Here is a 20,268-nt window from a genome sequence, read left to right as displayed (position 1 = left end):
ATCAAAATAAAAAGCTTCTGCACAGTGAAGGAAACAACAAAACTAAAAAGGCCACCCATGGAATGGGAGAAGACATTTGCAAATGACATAGCGGATGAAGGGTTAGTATCCAAAATATACAGAGAACTTCTAAAACTCAACACCTAAAAAATGAATAATCCAAATAAAAAATGGGCACTTCTCCAAAGAAGACCCAGATGGTCAACAGACACACGACAAGATGTTCAACATCACAGATTATCATGGAAATACGAATCAAAACTACAATGAGTTATCACCTCACACCTGTCAGAACGGCTCAAATCAACAACACAAGAAATGACAAGTGTTGGCAGGACGTGGAGCAAAAGGAACCCTCGTGCGCTCTTGGCGGGAACGAGAATTGGTGCAGCCACTGTGGAGAACGGGGTGCGGGTTCCTCAGAAAGCTACATACACAAGTACCGTAAGAGCCAGCAATGACTCTACTAGGTTTTTACCCAAAGAATATAAAAATACTAATTCAAAGGGATACATGCACCCTGATGTTTATAGCATCATTATCTACAATAGCCTAGATATGGAAACAGTGTCCACCGAGTGATGAATGGATAAGGAAGATGTGATACACACATACACACACACACACACACACACACACACACACACACACACACACACAAGAATATTACTTGGTTGGGCATAAAAAAGAATGAAATCTTGCCATTTGCAACAACACGGATGGAGCTAGGGAGTCAGCAAGGTCAGTCAGAGGAAAACAAATACCACATGATTTCACTCACATGTGCAATTTAAGAAACAAATTCTTTTCTCCTAAAGAGAGACAGACAAACCAGGAAACGGAGACAAAGCAGAGAACGCACCGCTGGTCACCAGAGGGGAGGTGGGTGGGAGGATGGGGGAACAGGTGTTGGGGACGAGGATGCACTTGTGATGAGCACCGGGTGATGTACAGAAGTGCTGAGTCACTGTGTTCTACACCGAATCTAATATAATGCTGTATGTTAACTGGAATTTAACATAAAATATAACACTGCGTGTTAAGCTGGAATTTAAATAAAAACTTTTAAAAACTCTAGAGCTTACAAACAAAACAAGACTTTACACACAAACTCTAATCCGTAACCTTCACAACACCCACACAAAATAGGTACCCTCCTTAGACCCTCACCAGCGGAGAAAAGGCTCTGGAGGACGACCCAACGTCCCAAGAGGGGGCAGGCCTGCCACTCCAGCAGGTTGGTGCCTGCACCCTGGCCCTCGCCAAGGCTACAAAGCCAAAGAAGGCACATTTGATTTGTGCTCTGACTTATACACATTGGCCAGGGGGCACCTGCTGGCAGGGAAGGGTGCCAGGAGCCCGCCTGCAGCGGCCCCGCCCTCTCCGGCTGTGCCACAGGCCAGAGGCTCCCCCCCACGCACACGCTCGCACTCCAAAGTCAGCGCTAACTTTCCAAGTTCGTATGAGCAGATGTTAAAAAAGCAAAACAAGACTAATAATTTATAACAAGTTTCCTAGCTACTTCAGGGTACCTAGGATATAATTTGGAGGGGTTGTATCAGGAGTACATGAGTATACCCATACTTCGCTTTCATTTACTGGCTATAATCAGGACCGGTAAGAAAAAATCATTTTAAAGCATTCTTCAAGAAGCACAGTGCACATAATAGTCACCAGAGAGTGCATGATCCTTCCTGGCTGCTGGTCGGATCTCTCCTTGAACTTGCACCCCGATTTCTGTGCTCACTGTCCTATGGAACAGAAAATTCCATGACATTCATTAATAGATCACAGTAAATTAACTGTAATTAGTGAACTCTGTAAAACAAGCATGGACTCAAAATTCCACAAAAGCATCTCTAATCTTTTAAAGTATGTTTTTACCAGCTAGCTTCAGTGAATTGTATACTTAATGTAAGGAAGATAAGAAAAGGTGTACTAAAAGGTGATGATACATTACCTCAGTAAGTCAAAGAAATTTATACTTATCAATTTCATATTACTTTCAGATAAATCTGACTGGTCCCTTGCACTGCTTAAAATTATGCACTTTCAAACATAATGTGGCTACGTCAGAGATCCATCTACCTACAAAAAAGAGAATGTAAACAATGTTCTCTTGAATTAAGAGAATCTATAAAAATAAAATTAAAACCATCAGATTGCAAACCAACATATCCAGGTAGGTCACTGAAACGAGAGAGGCATCTGTTGAATAAGCGTGGGCAGGAAGCAAGACCTGCAGGGTGGGGGGTCTGGAGGGAGAGCTGGCTGGTGACAAGACCCCAGGGGACGAGGGGAGTACCTCCCTAGGGCAGGGAAAGCTTACAAGACCTGGGGACTGATCCCTGAAGAGGGCAGAGCAGAAGGAAGGCAGGACTAAATCACTCACTAAGGAAGACAATCTGGAGGGCAATACATAACATGTATCAAAAGCCTTAAAAATAGCTAAAAATATTCAAATACTTTCTTCGACCTATAAATTCTACTTCTGGGAAATTATTCGTAGAAAACAAAGACATGTATTAAGGTTTTAAATCTGTTCGTCACAGAATATTTATGAAATCAAAAAACCTGAATGTTCAATATTAGGTTACTTGTTAAATAAATAAGGTTATGACCATATGAAAGGATACCAGATGGCCATTAAGTATCCAGTTGTTAAAAATCACTTTCCAGGGGCACCTGGGTGGTTCGGTCTGGTAAGTGTCCAACTTTGGTTCAGGTCATGATCTCACGGTTCGTGAGTTCAAGCCCCACATCAGGCTCTGTGCTGACAGCTTGGCGCCTGGAGCCTGCTTCCGATTCTGTGTCTCCCCCTCTCCCCTCCCCCCCCCCCCCCCCCGCTCATGCTCTGTCTCTGTGTCTCTCTCAAAAAAAATAAACATTAAAAAAAATTTTTTTAATTTATTTTCCAGAATGAAGAGAAAAAATAGCATGACTCTAATTTTGCATTTTTATAAAGTTCATTTATAAAGTTCATTTTCATATAGGAAAAGAATTGTAAGTATATACATATTTACTATTAAATTGATTATCTCTGAGTCTGGGATCATGAATAAATTTTTTTTTTTTACTTCTTCCTGTATTTAAAAATTCTTCCAAAATTAATTAGAGAAAAGTATAATTACATGTTTAACAGGAAGAAAGGCCTGGCATCAGTCTACTAAATACATTGGAATGGGGAGAAAATGAAATCAGTAGTTCTAGGTAGGAAAAAATTATGATTTAATGGCTATCTAGATAAAAAGAAAACAAAGAAAAGGTAGCCATGAGCTCAGTGCTTTGTTCCCAAGCTGTGTGGGCTGGTCAGGAGGGTTCTGGCTAGCAACAGATGCCCACAAGGACCTGTTGAAGTCACTACCCCAAAAGCAGAGAGGAGCACGTCCATGTTCAGCAGTGGTTAATAGAGGGCTAGGGCCACGGGATTCTTCTGGTAGATAAGTCAATATTGCTCAGTTACCTTTAGAAGACACTCTGTTATAGTTATTATGCTTAAGCATGCCTTCTTCGTCCCTGAAAACTGAAAGAGTGGGGCGCCTGGGTCGTTCAGTTGGTTGAACGTCCAACTCTTGACTTCAGCTCAAGTCATGATCTCGTGATTCATGAGATCGAGTCCTGAGTCGGGCTCTGAGCTGACAGTGCAAAGCCTGCTTGGGATTCTCTCTCTCTCTCTCTCTCTCTCTCTCTCTCTCTCTCTTCCCCACCCCCGTCCTGTCTCCTCCCCTGCTTGCTCATGCTCATGCTCTCTCTTTCTCTCTCTCAAAATAAACTTTAAAAAAACAAAAACAACTAGAGGATGGGGGCCCTTGGCTGGCTCAGTCAGCAGAGCACACAACTCGTTTTTTCTTTTTATATTTTAATTTTATAAAGAGAGCACGTGAGTGGGGGAGAGGGGCAGAGGGAGAGAACCTTTTTTTTTTTTAATTTCTTAAAAATGTTTTATTGATTTTTGAGAGGGAGAGAGCGACCAGGGGAGGGGTGGAGGGAGTAGGGGACAGAGGATCCGAAGCAGGCTCTGTGCTGACAACAGAGAGCCCAATGCGGGGCTCGAACTCACCAACTGTGAGATCCTGACCTGAGCAAAGTCAGAAGCTCAACAGACTGAGCTCCCCAGGCACCCTGAGCACATGACTCCCAATCTCAGGGTGTGAGTTTAAGCCCTACCTCGGGTGTGGAGCCTACTTTAAAAACAAAAAAGAGAAACTGGAGGAGGCACACAATAAAAGTCACACACAGTTAAAATAACAGACCAAAAACCATACAGAGAAAGTGAGAGAGAATGACGGAGAACACGACCCCCGGGAACGGTCCTGGCTCACACCTGTTACACAGTTAGTAATACTGGCCCTTGTACTTGATGGTCACCTCAGCGGAAATTACATCAATCACCAGGCTAACATAGTAACTAAGTTAAAAAGCATATTTTGAGCGCCTGAAAGTCACGGCAAAGAGAAATGTTAAATACACAGTGCTCACTAATCGCTTCTAATGTACTGTCTACTTATTTCTTTCTTTATTGTACGGCTCCTCCAATGAAACTTAAACACCACAAAAATACAAATTTGTGTTCACAGCTATGTTCTCAGCACATAGAACAAAGGCCATCACACAGTGGCCAGTCCACAAATATGAACAAATTATTGAAAAGAAAGAAGTTTGTCAAAAGAGTCTCTCCTGGGGCTAATTATTATGTTAATCCTTATGGAAAGAGCATTGTTGAAGGCAGTGGTTTTATTAACATGGGGCCATTTCTTAGGCCAGATGTATATACTGTGACAAGTCTCAAAAAGGCATTTCTGTGGGGAACCAAACAGGTTGTTTCTAGGAACTAGATGTGATCTAGGGAACGTAAAATAGGCAAGTTCAATACAATGTTAGTGGTAGGATCTAGGTGGTGGAAACTTGTCGATTTTGCTGTATGTTTAAGAACGTTCATAATAAAATAATAGAAAAACACACTAAAAAGATTTTAATCTAGGGAAAGAATTTTTTTTTAATGTTTTTTAAACTTCACTTATTTATTTTTGAGAGAAAGAGAGAGTGTGAGCGGGAGAGGAATAGAGAGAGAGAGGGAGAGAGAGAATCCCAAGCAGGCTCCACACTGTCCGCACAGAGCCCAACATGGGGCTTGAACTCAAGAAGCATGACATCATGACCTGAGCCAAAATCAAGAGCCGGACGCTTAACCAACTGAGCCACCAGGTGCCCCTGGGGAAAGCGATTTAAAACACAAGAGGGATGAATACCTCTCGGTGAGGGTCCCTTCTCAATTACTGCCTCCCTCAGCTTGTTGACATGAGTACATGGCTAAGAATGTAAACACACAGTGAGGCTGATCCAAGGGAGGTCCAGGGACTTGAGATACACACATAAACACATGGTTAATAAAACTGCTCCTGTCATACAACTGCTAAGAAACATGACCAGCGTTCTGATGAGGGGTGGAGGCTGCAGGTGACAGGGTAGGGGTGCAGTCCCGCTGTGAGGGAAGGTGCTGGCGAAGGTACCAGAAGGTGCAGGCACCAGGCTGATTTATCGCACTCAGCAAAGAGCCAGCTGGGATGGTCACGAGGCCAGGCAGCGACAGCAAAGGTTTTTTGGGACATCCTTAACACGCACTCCTCCACCAGACACACTTTGGTGGACGGGCACCTGTCAGTCAGAGTCCCAGGCTTTGGCTGAGCCACCACAGTCTGTGCCCCTGAAGGCCTGAGGCCCCGAGACTCATACCACCTGCCCCTCGCTTTGCTTCCACCTGACAGGCAGCACTGCCAAGAGGCAGGAGAATGAAATCGCTTTGCTTCAGAGTCTGGAAAAACAGCACAGCAAACAGTGTACACACGAGAACAAAAAATACAATTAGTATGGGAAAATATGAAGCAACTGCAGCGTCAGGCCCTTTGCAAGCAATGGTTTTATTTTTGTGTTCTGTTGGCTTTGTTTTGTAAACTTAATACTATTAATTCCGATTCAAACGTTTTGCTAAATTATTCACTTACTTGCCATTTAAAAATCTGTCTTTTTAATGTTTCAAAATTTCAGTTTTATGATAGATTTCTGAATAGATGTTAAAAGTACATTCACGATATAATCAGAAAACGTGACTTCCTATTTTCTAGTAGGTCAGCAGTCTCTGTTGGTCACACTGCACAGACTGAATCACGTCTTTACCAAGGTTACTACTTCTCAGCAACAGGTCTTATCATCTGGCCACACGGAGATCTACCTCCTCTCTAAGAGTGGTGACCTGGAGATGGCTACAAAGGCTACGAAGCGTCAGAAACGGTACCTTGGACTCTCTTTTCCTCAGCTCCTCTCTTGACGACCTCTCTTTTCTACCCGTGTCACCGGGGTGCCTCTCTTCGTCGAGACGAGCGCCTTCCCTGTGACGCTTCTCTCTGTGTCTGTCTTCCCCTTCCTTGTCAGAGAACGAGTTACTTTTTTCTCTTGAGTGCTTGTCTCTTTTCTCCCTCATGCTGCTTTTTTCTCGATGTCTCCGCTCTCGATCTGGTTCTTTCTGCCTCCTGTGTCTCCGCTCACCTCCTTCTTTGTAAAGCCAGTACTGAACAGGATTGTCCTGACTGTCACCGTACTGCAGCTGTGAACGGGACCCACGGAAAACTGCGTCAGCACACGAACACGGCCGCTGGCCTTCGTACCTGCTGTGATGAAGGCAGGGGAGCCGCGCTGCCGCTCACTCCTCCATCCTGACCGTGAAGATGTGCTTCTGGAAGGAAATACCTGCTGTCGGCCGCACAATCCACAGGCTAGGGGCAACGGAGCACACCGGCCTTCACCCTGAAGTGGAACCCACGTGCAAACCCCTCAGCGCGGCAGGTGTGCCCCCTCCTCTGCAGCCTCTCCTGGTCATTCTTGTCACCTCCTCCCCAACTCTGAGTGCACCCTGAGCTCCACCGACCCATGCTCCCTGCTGTGAGATGTGTGACTTCTGTGAACAGAGAACCATGTGCCCGCCAGCCCCTGTCCCTGGCAGTTCACATGTCTGCTCCCCCACAGGGAGATTCGCAAAACTGGGCACCACTGTCTAGTCACCTCTGTAACCCCCAAACCACGACGGGTGACACTGTCCCATGGTGACGCGTGGCTATTTGCAGAACAGGCTGTGGGTGGGTCATATTTCCAGCTCGAGCTCACAATTTTAGGATCATCATCAGATGTCTCACCAGGACCCCAAACAGAAATGCCCTTCTCCTTCCACCAGGGCCAACAGGTTGTCACCGCTCACTCTACAGCCGGAGGGCTCTGTCCCTGTGGTCCCCCCTCCCACCACCCCCCATGGCCGCTCCGCGGCCCCCCGACTCTTCCCCTTCACCCGACTCCCACCCACTTTGCTCACTCTGCCAGGACAACCTTCCTAAAGAAACCATATGGGCAAACTCCTCGGTCGTAAAGTTAGATTACTACCACACACCCGTCACCAAGATCAATTCTATGGGGATTAAAAACTTAAGGGGTAAAAAATATTATAAGGACCCAAAACAAAACACAGGCACTACTTACATAATGCTGGTGGGGAAAAGGCTCTCCAAGCATTACATCAACAACCAAAACTATAAAGACAAACTTGACTACCTCATAACTTTGAACTTACTTATAAAAACAAAGATTCCATGAAAAAAATTCAAAACAGAAGTGGAAACATAGGTAACTAGCAGGGAGTTCATCTTTAAAGTCCTCCCAGAATAAGATGCTCTGTTAGGAAAGGAAGCAAATGCACACAGGGAATAACTGACAAGAGGGCAGGAAACCCTTTCATAAAATGCTCAGAAGTGCTCCCTTGTTCTGGATCAAATTAGCAAAGATTAAAAATTATGATCGTGTCCAGCGGCTGCCTAGGACACGGGGAATTACACTCTGACGATACAGCTAATTACAGCTTTTATGTAGAGCAGATGGAGTAAGTTTACATTACTCTCATCTAGCAAGTTCATTTCCAGAAATTAATCAGAAGAAAATAACTATGAATAAACGGAAAGACTTTACCCCATGCATGTCTTTACAGTAAAAAAATCCAGAAGCAACCTGAGCGTCAAAAAGAGCAGATGTGCCAAGAAAACTATGACACACCCATGTCATTGACTGTTATATTATGCAGCCATTAAAATAATATTATAGAGAAACGGGACTTAGAAAACTGCTCCAAATGTATCGTTTAAACAGTTCATAAGAGAAAACTCCACGTGAAGAAAACGTGTGTATACACACACACTTGCACACAAATACGTACATAGACCTACTCTATCAGGACAAATACTTAAATACTATCAATAATTGTCTCTGGGTGGACTTTGTTTTTATTTCCTTCTTACTATTTGGATTTCCTAAATTTTCCAAAATCACCTCGTACTTCTCTTGGAATGGAAGAACAACACGTGCGTGTGAGGGAAAAGCAGAGGCAAACTTCCTCAGACCTTGAATCCTGTTCCGACACTTTCCCAAACTGTTTCTAACGCTCCTGCGTGAGCACCCGCTCCTGGGCTTGCGGCCTACCTTTCTTTCTCGGTACCGCCTCTCCCTCTCTTCGTCCCCCCATTCAGAGCCTTCGTCTCTCCTCTCCTTCTCTTCTGCTCTTGCTTTGCTGCCTACAAAAATGGAACATATTTTCAACATTTCCAAACTTTCACACATCGAAATGATCTTCCAACATCTTGCTGCAATCTCTACTGTACATATTACTTTATTATTTATTACATATTAACACCTATGAAAACAGATTCTTCAGTTAAAACACATCCTCCAGTATCAAGAATGGAAATTTCCAGGGGCGCCTGGGTGGCTGAATCAGTTGAGCGTCTGATTCTTGGTTTCAGCTCAGGTCATGATCCCACAGTTCATGATATCAAGCCCCACATTGGGCTCTGCGATAAGCACAGAACCTGTTTGGGATTCTCTCTCTCTCTCTCTCTCTCCCCACCCCCCTCCCAGCTTCTCTCCTGCTTGCACACACATGCACCCTCTCTCTCTCAAAAATAAGAAATTTTTTAAAAAGAATGGAAAGTTCTAGAATCTAAACTTAAAATGGCCTAAAGAGGGAAATCACAATGCCAACTGCCAGGGAGGGAACCTGGAAAATATGAGACTAGGGCCGCTGGAAATTCAAGAGGGGCACCAGCCCAAATACACATGCCATCTAAGTTCCTGGTCACTGACAGAAGCACCCAGGGAAGCAAAGCCCAGTCCATGGAGAAAAGCTGGGCCATCACCAAGTGCTTGGCTGCAAAGAAAGAAATGCCTGCCTCAGGGATGCCACGGGAACTGCACCAGCTCCACAACTCCTGGAGCCCACTGCTGAGGGCACAGTGGATGGGGGATGGGGGAGGCCCCTGTGGTGAGGAGAACCCACCCCTACCCACAATTTGAGGTCTCTCCCTGCTGGTCAAACTAGTTTCACTTTTGAATCTGTACAGACAACAAAAACAGTCATTAGGCTTAAAATTAAGAGAATCACCATTTTAAAAGATGAGGACAAAATTAAACAGAGAACATGGAAAGAAAGTCCTTATGGAGCACTGATTGCTTTTCTAGGAGCCTGGAATACAAGAGATCCAAACAGGGTCAGGGAGACAGGTGCGGCATGCAGAGAGGGGCCGGGTTATGGGAGCCTGCAGGACAGAGGGGGGTCAGAGTGACTCCTGGGTTTTCCAACCCGAGGAAGGGAAGGGTGCAGCTGCATCAACTACAATGGGTAAGGCTTTGGGGAAGTAGGGTTTGTGGGGATTTGAGAAGCTCAGGTCAGGACCCATTATGTTTGCAACATCCATCAGATGTCAAAGGACACGAGGATGTGTAAGCCCAGAACTCAGGGAAGAAACCTAGCTGGGGACCAAAACTTGGAAATCAGGAACAGATGACAAGTGTATAAAATCATGAGAAAGGATGCAGTCAGAGGGAGGGAGCAGATGAGGTAGCCCAAAGAGCAAGGCCACACTTCCCAGAAGAGGAGGCTCAGAGGAGATGGGAAGGGCCTGGAAACGCCAAGGAAGGGGAGGGAATGTCAAACAGTCTAATCGTATGATTACTCGTATCGATAATGCCTTGAAGAAATAAGGTCAGGTAGCAACCACAAAAGAGTGATGCGAGAACAAAAAAGATTTTATTAGAAATAAATACCAAGAGCATCAATATAATAATACTAAAAAGAAGCAACGGATAGGATAGTTGCTGTTAAACTTACCGAGTGGTGAACCCGCTAACCCGTAAGCACACCCCTAGGTATACCTCACCCAACAAAAATGCACTCACACCTCGACAGCTGCACCGCTGCTGAGCTGTGTGCCGACACCTGAAGTGGCCCGGCAGAAGGCAACAGCGTGCAACACGAACAGGAATGAAGGGCCTGGTGTCCATCCTTTTCGGAACCAGGATCTCCAGCCTTCCTGACGATTCTAACAATTCCTACACATTCTTTAAATATATTCCTTTCTGTGGGGCGCCTGCGTGGCTCAGTCAGTTGAGCGTCTGTCTCTTGATTTTGGCTCAGGTTGTGATCTCACAGTTCGTGAGATCGAACCCCACCTCAGCCTCTGTGCTGACAGCGCGGAGACTGCTTAGGATTCTCTCTCTCTGTCCCTGCCCTGCTCGTGTGTGCACATGCTCCGTCTGTCAAAATAGATAAATGAACTTAAAAAAAAAACATGATTTTAAAAAATAGTAATAAATATGTTCCTTTTTGTTTATGTCAGCTAGTTTAATTTAAAAAATACAATACTTCCATTTTAAGGTGGGGGGCATGCACCTTCACCTTAGAATCCTGGGAATTTAGACAAAAACATTTAAATCTTACAATAAAACTGACACTTTTGAGGTATTCTTATCAAAAAGCATTATTTTTGGGGCGCCTGGGTGGCTCAGTCGGTTAAGCGTCCGACTTCGGCTCAGGTCATGATCTCACGGTCCGTGAGTTCGAGCCCCGCGTCGGGCTCTGTGCTGACAGCTCGGAGCCTGGAGCCTGCTTCAGATTCTGTGTCTCCCTCTCTCTCTGACCCTCCCCTGTTCATGCTCTGTCTCTCTCTGTCTCAAAAATAAATAAACGTCAAAAAAATAAATAAATAATAAAAAATAAATGAATAAATAAAAAGCACTATATTTGTTTATTTACAATGTAGACTCAGCTTTACTTGGGTGATCTAATGAGTTTCAAGAGTAAAACTCTAGCAAATGAGAAACTGTGTTACTCCTTTCACTGACTGAATGGGTTTTTAAAATATCAAAAAGAAAACAGTGAAAAGGACACACACACACCAGAGGCCTACGCCTTCAAGGCCCAAGCTCAGCCGTCTAGAAAAGCACGAGAGAAAACACAATGATGAGTGAGCAACCGCTCCGAGGAAGCTCTTTTACGGAGAAATGCAGACAAGACACAGCGAACGGGGGGCTTGAAGCGGGGCTGCCTGCTGCAGAGACACGCACCTGCCCGCGCCCTGCGCTCCGCCGGCTCCGGGAGCTGCCAGCCCAGCAGGTTGTGCTGGGCCGTCTGCCTCAGCTCCTCCCTCCTCGCTCTGCGCTCTCTGTCCTTGTCCCTGTCTTTTCCTCGACTGTGAGACTTCTCTGCGTCCTGCTCTCGGTATTTCTCTTTGTGCCTTTCTCTGTCCCGGTCTCTGGAGTCCTTTTTCCTTTCCCTTGGCTTTTCTCGGTCTCTGTCCCCACGAGGGTTCTCTCTGGACGCGTGACCGTCTCTCTCAGCAGGCCTCTCTCTGTGCTTGGTGTCTCGGTCCGGGTCCCTGTGCTTTTGCTCTTTGTCTTCAGGGAAGTCCACTTCTGACTCCTTACGAAGCTTTTTTTCTCTGTGCTTCTTATCTCCCTTGGGATTACCTGAGTGTGCGGCCTAAACCAAGAGAAAGAAAGCAGAATCCGGAATGTGAGTCCTGCTCATTGAGGTGTCTTCACACTAGCTTCCCCTGCTTTCCATCCCAGCAAGACGGGCCTGGAAGACGTGTCTCTGAGGCCACAGTAAGCGGAACCCGATGGAGCATTTCTACGACTGGCAACGGGCACCCGTTCACAAGGGACATTCACTTTTGCTGGCAAGTCAAATCTGAAATACTATACCGAACAGAAAGAAAAAGAAAGGCATACTGTAGCTGTGTCTTAAAGTCTCTGAGACAGCAACAGCCTGGGTCCCAGTCGAAGAACAAGGACACTCTCCCTCATAAAACTCCCAGGAGGTCTCGATCTCAACCCATTAATCTTAAAGATAAAACCCCCAGTTATTTTACCAGCAAAAATGGGTTTCTTCAGGAACGGCAGAGAATTGCAGTCTGGGACAATTAAACTGTGGCAAAACCACAGGTGATTCTGCAGAACAGGGAGAGGAGGCTCTTTCACAGAGGAAAGGGGGAGCCGGGAGGGGCCGCTATAACCTAAAAGCCCATTGGGGTGAACTGGGAGCCCGAAGTGTGGTGGCGGCTCATGAGCTGAGGAAGGAAGGTCTCCTCCTGCCGGGCTGGCAAAATAGTATCACGTGCAAGGTGCATCTCTTCCCGTCGGGTCTGCAGTGGACAGTGGAGTGGTGGTGCCTGAGCCCCCCCAGTGCTGGCCTCCCGACCCCCTTTTCCTTTAATTAATTTTCACAGCCCAAGCCCCTTCCACACACACCACACAGACACACACACACGCACACACAAATACACACATGCAAACATACCACACACACACACAGACACATACGCACCCACAGTGCACACTAACACGCACATGCACAGACACACATGGCACACGCCCTGAACCCTAACAGAAACCTGATGGAGCTGGTGGGACGCGGGGCTGGGCAACCCCGTTCCCCCCACAGTTCCAGAGCTATTAACCATACGGCTTTATCTCTGAGTCGAGAATGCTTCTGAAATGAGCCACACATAAGCAAAGTTAGGCTGTGTTGAAAACCAAATAAAACTGTCCAAGAAACCATCCAAGGTCCAAAAGGACCCCAACCCAAATCTTTAAAACGTGTTACCCAGAGGTGTTTTCTGAGGTCATCTGCTTTCCAAGTATCATCTTTCGTTCTTCTCTAAAAAGAAAATTATAAAGTTAGAATTTTTAAAGTTTAAAAAACTAATTTTGCCGCTCTAGTGAGCTGCTTTTTTATTAGGCCATGTAAGTCAATGGCAATTAGTCATTGACGTGCAAGAAATTACTACCTACTAGAAGGAAAGGCATTAGTAACACAGACTTTTAAAAAAATTACTCCTGGGGCACCTGGGTGGCTCAGTCGGATAAGCGTCCGACTTCGGCTCAGGTCACGATCTCACGGTTTGTGAGTTCGAGCCCCGCGTCGGGCTCTGTGCTGACAGCTCGGAGCCTGGAGCCTGCTTCAGATTCTGTGTCTCCCTCTCTCTCTGCCCCTTCCCCACTCATTCTCTCTCTCTCTGTCTCTCAAGAATAAATAAACATTAAAAAAAATTTTTTTTAATTACTCCCTAGTCTAAATGTACCTATAAACGATTATAGTATGTGTTCTTCTGAGTACTTCATAAGAGTAGGTAACACACACTCCCCACCTTTCCCCATGCCACCCAGTGCCCCATGTCAATGTCTAGTCCCACCGCCCAACATTTCTAGCTGCCAATGGAGCAGTTTCCCCTGAAGTGTCCCTGCTTCCCCTGAAGTGTCCCTGCCTGGCAGGCTGCCCCTGTCAGGGGCTGAGCACACAGCAACATGACTCCTCCATAGGCCCATATACAGTTCATCTGCCACGTGCAAGACATATTTGAATAATGAAAGAAACTCACGAAGCAAATTGCTCAAGGATGTTTTCTGTAGACAACAAGAGAGATTTATCCAGATTATTTTATTTTCCCTTTGAGAAACACTGCTTTGAGGGTACAAAAAAAAAGGTAAAATTTTTGTAAGGTCCAGATTTTTTAAAATATTTTTTATTTTTAAGTTTATTTATTTTGAGAGAAAGAGAGAGCAGAGGAGGGGCAGAGAGAGAGGGAGAGAGAGAATCTCAGGCAGGCTCTGTGTGGTCAGAGCAGAGCCTGATGTGGGGCTCAAACCCACGAATCATGAGATTGTGACCTGAGCTGAAACCAAGAGTCAGACGCTTAACCGACTGAGCCACCCAGGCACCCCTGTAAGGTTCAGATTCAAAGCCAATGTAGTACAAATGAAAAACGAATAGTTATTCATGGATAAGCCACCAAAAATCTTGGTGTGAAAATTAGGGAAATAGAAAAATCATTCACAATAGTTCATAAGTATGCTAATTAGAAATAAATACAAAGCAATCACTTTTAAGATTCTAGCCAAAGTATACTATAACCACAAAATGTACTGAGTTCCTTCTGGAGTGGATTGCAGATCAGCAGTGTAGGGAGAGGGTCAAAGACAAACCACTGACAGCAGGGGGTAGCCGAGCTCCATTCCCACGGTGGGGGGTAGGGGGCGCTGGGAGCACTGAAAGGAGCAGCCAGGGCAGGGAAAATCACCCAGGGGTGGTCTGCGTAAATGCAGCCAGGCTGGCTGTGTCTGCAGGCAGGCAGCTGTGCAAGTCAGCAGCCCACCTTCCCACAGAGGCCTCATCCTTCCTGAGGGTTCCATTTCCAGGATGGCTCTCAGGTCCTAGGGAGAAATACTCCTGGGTTGCAGACACACATGGACATCTCCAAGGGACAGAGGAAGGGTGCACAACTGCAAATGTACGAGAAGGAGAGGCAGGCCTATCCAAGTGCTGGCAAAACGACCCACCGCCCTGAGCTTTGCCAGACAGCAGCCCCGGGGGGCTGGGCCACCACAGGGATGTGGCCTTAGGCTGCCAGGAGCCGCTAAATGTTAGGGCTCTTCATGCTGGAGAACCTCGTAAGTGGGTTAGTGAGGACCATTCTCAGAGAGCCCAGTGTACTTGCCCTAGAACATGCAGCCTTTCGAAAAACAGAATGAAATAGCCCCACACCTGTCTGAACAGTTAACAGCAGTTACCATTAAGTGAATGGCTGGAACATGGCGATTCCTAATTCATAACAACATTTAAAAGAAAGTAGAAATTTATTTTCTTCTAAGGATAACCTAAATATAAACATATATATCTACATATATATGTTTACACATTTCAAGCTACGATTAATAAATTTCATGACAATAATAAACTCACACATTACCAATTACCTGGTATGTAACAGAAAAATTTAGAAATTTCTAGAATTTTCATTGGGCACTGAAATAAATAAAAGCCATAAACACTGGAAGCAAGGCAAACTAAAGTGTTTTTAAAGAACTGCCACTGAAAACTGTCACTACCCTTATCAGGGTAGTCAGCAAACATGCCATTAAATTTTAGTTTTCTAAGAATAACTACACAATACTGAACCCTGGTATGATCCTAGCAGAAATAAAGAACACAAAACTTGTAATGTTAGTGACAGCTATGATGTCAGCAAATAAACATACTGACACAAACCCAAAGAAGAGCTTGGTACATGGTAAAGTTACAATAAACAACATCGGGACGCCTGGGTGGCTCAGTCGGTTAAGTGTCTGACTTCAGCTCAGGTCATGATCTCGCTGTTTGTAAGTTCCAGCTCCACATCGGGCTCTGCACTGATGGTGTGGAGCCTGCTTGGGATTCTCTCTTTCCCTCTCTTTCTCTCTGTACCCCTTCCCCACTTGCGTTCTCTCTCAAAATAAATAAACTTAAAAAAAAAATTAAACAACATCGAAAAGTCCAGTACAATTTTATTCCAATCACTTCATGAAGGCTTTATCCTTCCCTTGACTTTATGGAACAAAATACGCTAATTCTTCACCACTCTAATAATCACATGACTAAGTTCTAATGACCAGGAGATTCACTTCCTAAAAAGTTAATGACCAACTTGCAAATGAGAACCTAATATGGGTATTCAGTAGCTGCTTTTGCTACTTTGAAATGTTTATTTTACAAATATGTATTAGAAAACCCCCAAAATAATCCAAAGCAATGCAAAATGTGATCGACTAGGTGAACTGTCATCCAAGATCACAGAAAGCCAGCAGAGAGGAAAGATCTAATAGGGAAATACATGTCTGACAATTAAATGTTTGGGGAAGTAAAGAGCCTGAGGAATCTCCATGCTCTGGAATCCTAACTCACTGGTTAAGAACAAGGGTTTTACAAACAATTCTGGGAAAGGACTCGGAGGGAACGAGCAAAGCAAACCCCTACTATTCAAAACACTTAACTTTAATTAATCTTATGCTTCATTCAAAAATATGAAAACTCAATCAGGCACTTGAGAAAAAAATGACATAAGAAAGAGAAGAATCAAGAAAAATAAACAAAGAAAACGATCCTGAAAGAAAAGACTTTTAACTCTAGGGAACAAACTGAGGGTTGACGGAGGGAAGTGGGTAAGGGATGTGCTAAATGGGTGATGGGCATTAAGGAGGGCACTTGTGATGAACACTGGGTGTTATATGTAAGTGAGAATCACTAAATTCTACTCCTGAAACCGATTCTACACTGTATGTTAACTACCTTGAATTTAAATAAAATCTTATAAGAAAAAAAAAATAAAGAAAATGACCCAAAGAAAAAAAGAGAAATATTAATAAAAAAAAAAAAATCAAAGGGATACATGCCCCCCCCAATGTTCATAGCAGCATTATTTAAAATATTTATTTAAAATAAAAATTATGGAAACAGCCCAAGTGTCTATTGATTGATGAATATGGTGGGGGGGATGCCTGGGTGGCTCAGTAGGTTGAGCGTCAGACTTCGGCTCAGGTCATGATCTCACAGTTTGTGAGTTCAAGCCCCACATTGGGCTCTGTGCTGACAGCTCAGAGCCTGGAGCCTGCTTTGGATTCTGTGTCTCCCTCTCTCTCTGCTCCTCCCCTGCTCATGTTCTTTCTCTCTCTCTCTCTCTCTCTCTCTCTCTATCTTTCTCTGTCAAAAATAAACATTAAAAAAAGTTTAAAAAGAAAAGATGTATACATATACAATAGAATATTACTCAGCCATAAAAAAAATAAAATCTTGCCATTTGCAAGGACATGAATGGAACTACAGAGTATTATGCTAAGTGAAATAAGTCAGTCAGAGAAAGACAAATTCCATATAATTTCACTCATATGTGGAATTTAGAAAACAAAACAAATGAGCAAAAGGGAGAAAAAAGAGAGAGAAATCAAGAAACACTCTAACTTACAGAGAACAAACTGATTGTTAGTAGGAGGGAGGGGTGGGGGGGGATGGGTGAAACAGGTGACAGGGATTAAGAAGTGTACTTGTCTTAATGAGCATTCAGTAATTTATGAAAATGTTGAATCACTATATTGTACACTAGAAGTTAATATAACACTGTATGTTATAACTGTATGTAATATAACACTGTATGTTAACATATTGTCGAATCACTATATTATACACTAGAAGTTAATATAACACTGTATGTTAACTCTATGGGAAATAACTTTTTTTTTTTTTAGTTTTAAAAAATTTAAAAAAGCTTCCTGCACTTGCCCCAAGGGGAGACCATGCTCCCTAGCCCTTTACTTGTAACAAGTAATAAAAGTTCTTTGCTTTCAAAATTAATTAATTAAATTAGATTTAACAATTAAGTAGATGGAGTCAACATTAAAGTTGCAGAAACCAGAATATAGAAAACATAAAGTCAAGGAGATGGGAAATATGTGCCACAAATTCAACATCTAACAGCTGAATCAGAGTTCCAGAGAGAATGGAGAAAACAGAAAGAAGTATATACAGAATAGAAAAAAAAAATGTCCTGGGGGCACCTGGCTAGCTCAGTTAAGCAACTGGCTCTCAATTTCAACTCAGGTCATCATCTCATGGTTTGTAATATCAAGCCCCATGTCAGGCTTTGCACTGACAGCAAGGAGCCTGCTTGGGATTTGCTCTCTGCCCCTCCCTTACGTGAGCACACACATTCTCTCTCAAAAATGAATGAAACATTAAAAAAGAAAGAAAGAAAAAAGTGTCCTAGAAGTAAAGGTAGACTTGAGTTTTCATTCTGAAAGGGAAAATCAAATGTCAAAAATAATGAATGAAAAAAAGACCCAAAATAAACACATTGCCATATATGCTCAGAACACCACAAAGATCCTAAATCTTCTGGAAAGAAAGAAAATGTTACTTACAAAAATATCTCATCAGCCAAACTGGTTGCTAGAAGGTGAAAGCAGAATGCCTTCAAAGTCCCAGGGAAATTAATTCTGATCCTAGAATTCTATGCTAAGCTAAAGTCTCAAACAAGTGTATCAGTATACTAAAGACTTTCTTCCTACATACTCTCATTTAAAAAGGTACTTGAGGATTTACTCCAGGGGAGAAAGGGGGATTTCAAGAAAGTTGATGACACTGGATCCAAAAAAACAGTAGACCTAACCCAGAATTACACATAAAAGAAATTCCCAGACAATAGCTTTGAAAAGGTCTAGAAAAAAATTAGCCGTGATTAGAACAGAAGTCAGAGAACTCTGAGAAGAATCTTTTAAAGCAGATTTTATTAAACAGATAATATGACTGATTAATAAGCTAAAATATGTAGTGATAAGGTTAAGAAAAAGGGGATATGTTCTTTTTTGTCAAAGAGAAGGCAAATACAAATTACAGGAAAACCAAAGAACCATTTAAGAAAGTCATGCTCCAAATATGAAGTAAACTACGTGTGGTACAATTAATTGAAAGTAAGAAAATATGATCTAGTGACTCTGATGCCAGGAACATAGTTCCTTGAGCAGCAGGAGTTGAGGGATACACGACTGCATTTTCTCTGTTGGTGCATTCACACCACTAAGTTCTACAGTAAATACTACTCATGTATTAATCATGTATTACAGTGTGGATTGGTTTTCTATTTCAAAACCAACCTACAAACAAATCAGAGAATGCAGGTTAAGAATGACTTATGAAAATATAAGAGAATGGTATGGAAGATGACAGTGGTCAGGAAGTTGGTGGAATTTAAAATAGATGGAGGGTAGCATAGGATACTAACTTCTTAATCCTAACCAATGGAAAGTCAAAAGATACTATCTAAAGTTGACATAACACAAAATAGATATAAAGAATACTAGTTAAGGGGTGCTTGGGTGGCTCAGTCGGTTGAGCCTCCGACTTCAGCTCAGGTCATGATCTCCTAGTTGACGAGTTCGAGCCCCGCGTCGGGCTCTGTGCTGACAGCTCAGAGCCTGGAGCCTGCTTCCGATTCTGTGTCTCCCTCTCTCTCTGCCTCTCCCCCGCTTTTGCTCTCTCTCTCTCTGTCTCAACAATAAAGATAAACATTAAAAAAATTTTTTTTAAACATGTTAACATTGCAGAAGTAAATGATAAAGGAAAAAACAAAAATAAGAGAAAGAAGGAAAAGTAGGAAATGCATGCAAACTAAAACCCTCATCTTTTACTGTTCAGGAATCAATACACGAGAAAAATAAAATTTACCGAGTGTTAGTAACACTGTTTTAAGCACCATTCTAAGCACTTTTATTACAAAATCCCATTGACTCCTCATAAACACCTATGAAGTTGCTATTATTAATGTCCCAACTTTATAAACTGCAAAATAAGACCTGTTAAGTCATTTTCTAGACATCATGCAAGGAAGTAGAGAAGCCAGAATTCAAACTCCAGCCACTTCACTGCATTCCCTCCCTCGGAAGCTGGGCGCGACGCTGCTAACGCAGGTCAGAGGAAGAGGGGGTGTCCCCCCGCAGAGCAACACCGTCCCATCACTCAAGAGTCCACGGCTCTGTACTCCCATCCGTCCACGCCACCACCTGGCTCCCGACGACGCGCACACCCTGCCACAGCCCGCCCTGGACCAACTCCTACAACACCCAACACGCGACGCGACCGCGGCGGGAGGGAGGCCGGGACGCCGACAACCGTGCGCTCCGGGCCCACGGGCGACCCCGGGACCTGCCCCGCGAGCCTCCCGCTCGCACCCACCTTCCCGGGCTCCATCGCCGCTCGCAGGCCGCGGCAGCGAGGCTGGCGTCCCCGGCTCCTAGCAACTGGCAGGCGCGAGCAACCGAGCGCCGAACGACCGCTGTCCCGGCATGCCGCGCGCCTGCTCCTAGAGTGCTTGCGCTCTTCCGGCCCCTAGCCCTTGGCAGGCACGAGCAGAAGAGCGCCGGGCCACCGCTATCCCAGAACGCCCCGCGGCCGTTCCCGGAGCGCCTGTGCCTCCCCGGCGCCTAGCAACTGACAGGCAGAGGCAGCAGAGGGCCGAGCGATCGCTGGCCCGTCTGACGTCCACTCCCCACCCCACCCCCCGCCCCTGCAGCCCGGGCCTCGCCCGGTGATGCGTT

The 20,268-nt window shown here is 44.4% G+C and overlaps 1 protein-coding gene across 5 annotated transcripts in view; it reads right to left on the bottom strand.

The window, feature by feature from the left end:
* The window catches only part of DYNC2I1 (dynein 2 intermediate chain 1), a 57,571-nt gene extending 37,576 nt beyond the window's left edge, over positions 1-19,995 (bottom strand). For 4 of the 5 annotated variants that reach the window (XM_042927275.1, XM_042927276.1, XM_042927277.1 and 1 more), the window contains exons 1-6: positions 19,907-19,995; positions 12,974-13,027; positions 11,434-11,848; positions 8,515-8,606; positions 6,293-6,601; positions 1,675-1,751 (exon numbers count right to left, since the gene is read on the bottom strand). In XM_042927275.1, coding sequence (XP_042783209.1) covers positions 1,675-1,751; positions 6,293-6,601; positions 8,515-8,606; positions 11,434-11,848; positions 12,974-13,027; positions 19,907-19,921 — 962 coding nt within the window. In that variant the 5' untranslated portion in view covers positions 19,922-19,995. The remainder of the gene's footprint in view (positions 1-1,674; positions 1,752-6,292; positions 6,602-8,514; positions 8,607-11,433; positions 11,849-12,973; positions 13,028-19,906) is intronic. The other variant, XM_042927278.1, reaches the window with a different exon arrangement.
* Between the last annotated feature and the right edge of the window lie 273 nt (positions 19,996-20,268).

This window comes from Panthera leo, chromosome A2 (genome assembly GCF_018350215.1).
Source record: "Panthera leo isolate Ple1 chromosome A2, P.leo_Ple1_pat1.1, whole genome shotgun sequence".
Taxonomy (NCBI): Eukaryota; Metazoa; Chordata; class Mammalia; order Carnivora; family Felidae; genus Panthera; species Panthera leo.
The sequence above is the reverse complement of the archived record's forward strand: the minus strand, read 5'-3'. Positions and strand labels throughout refer to the sequence as shown.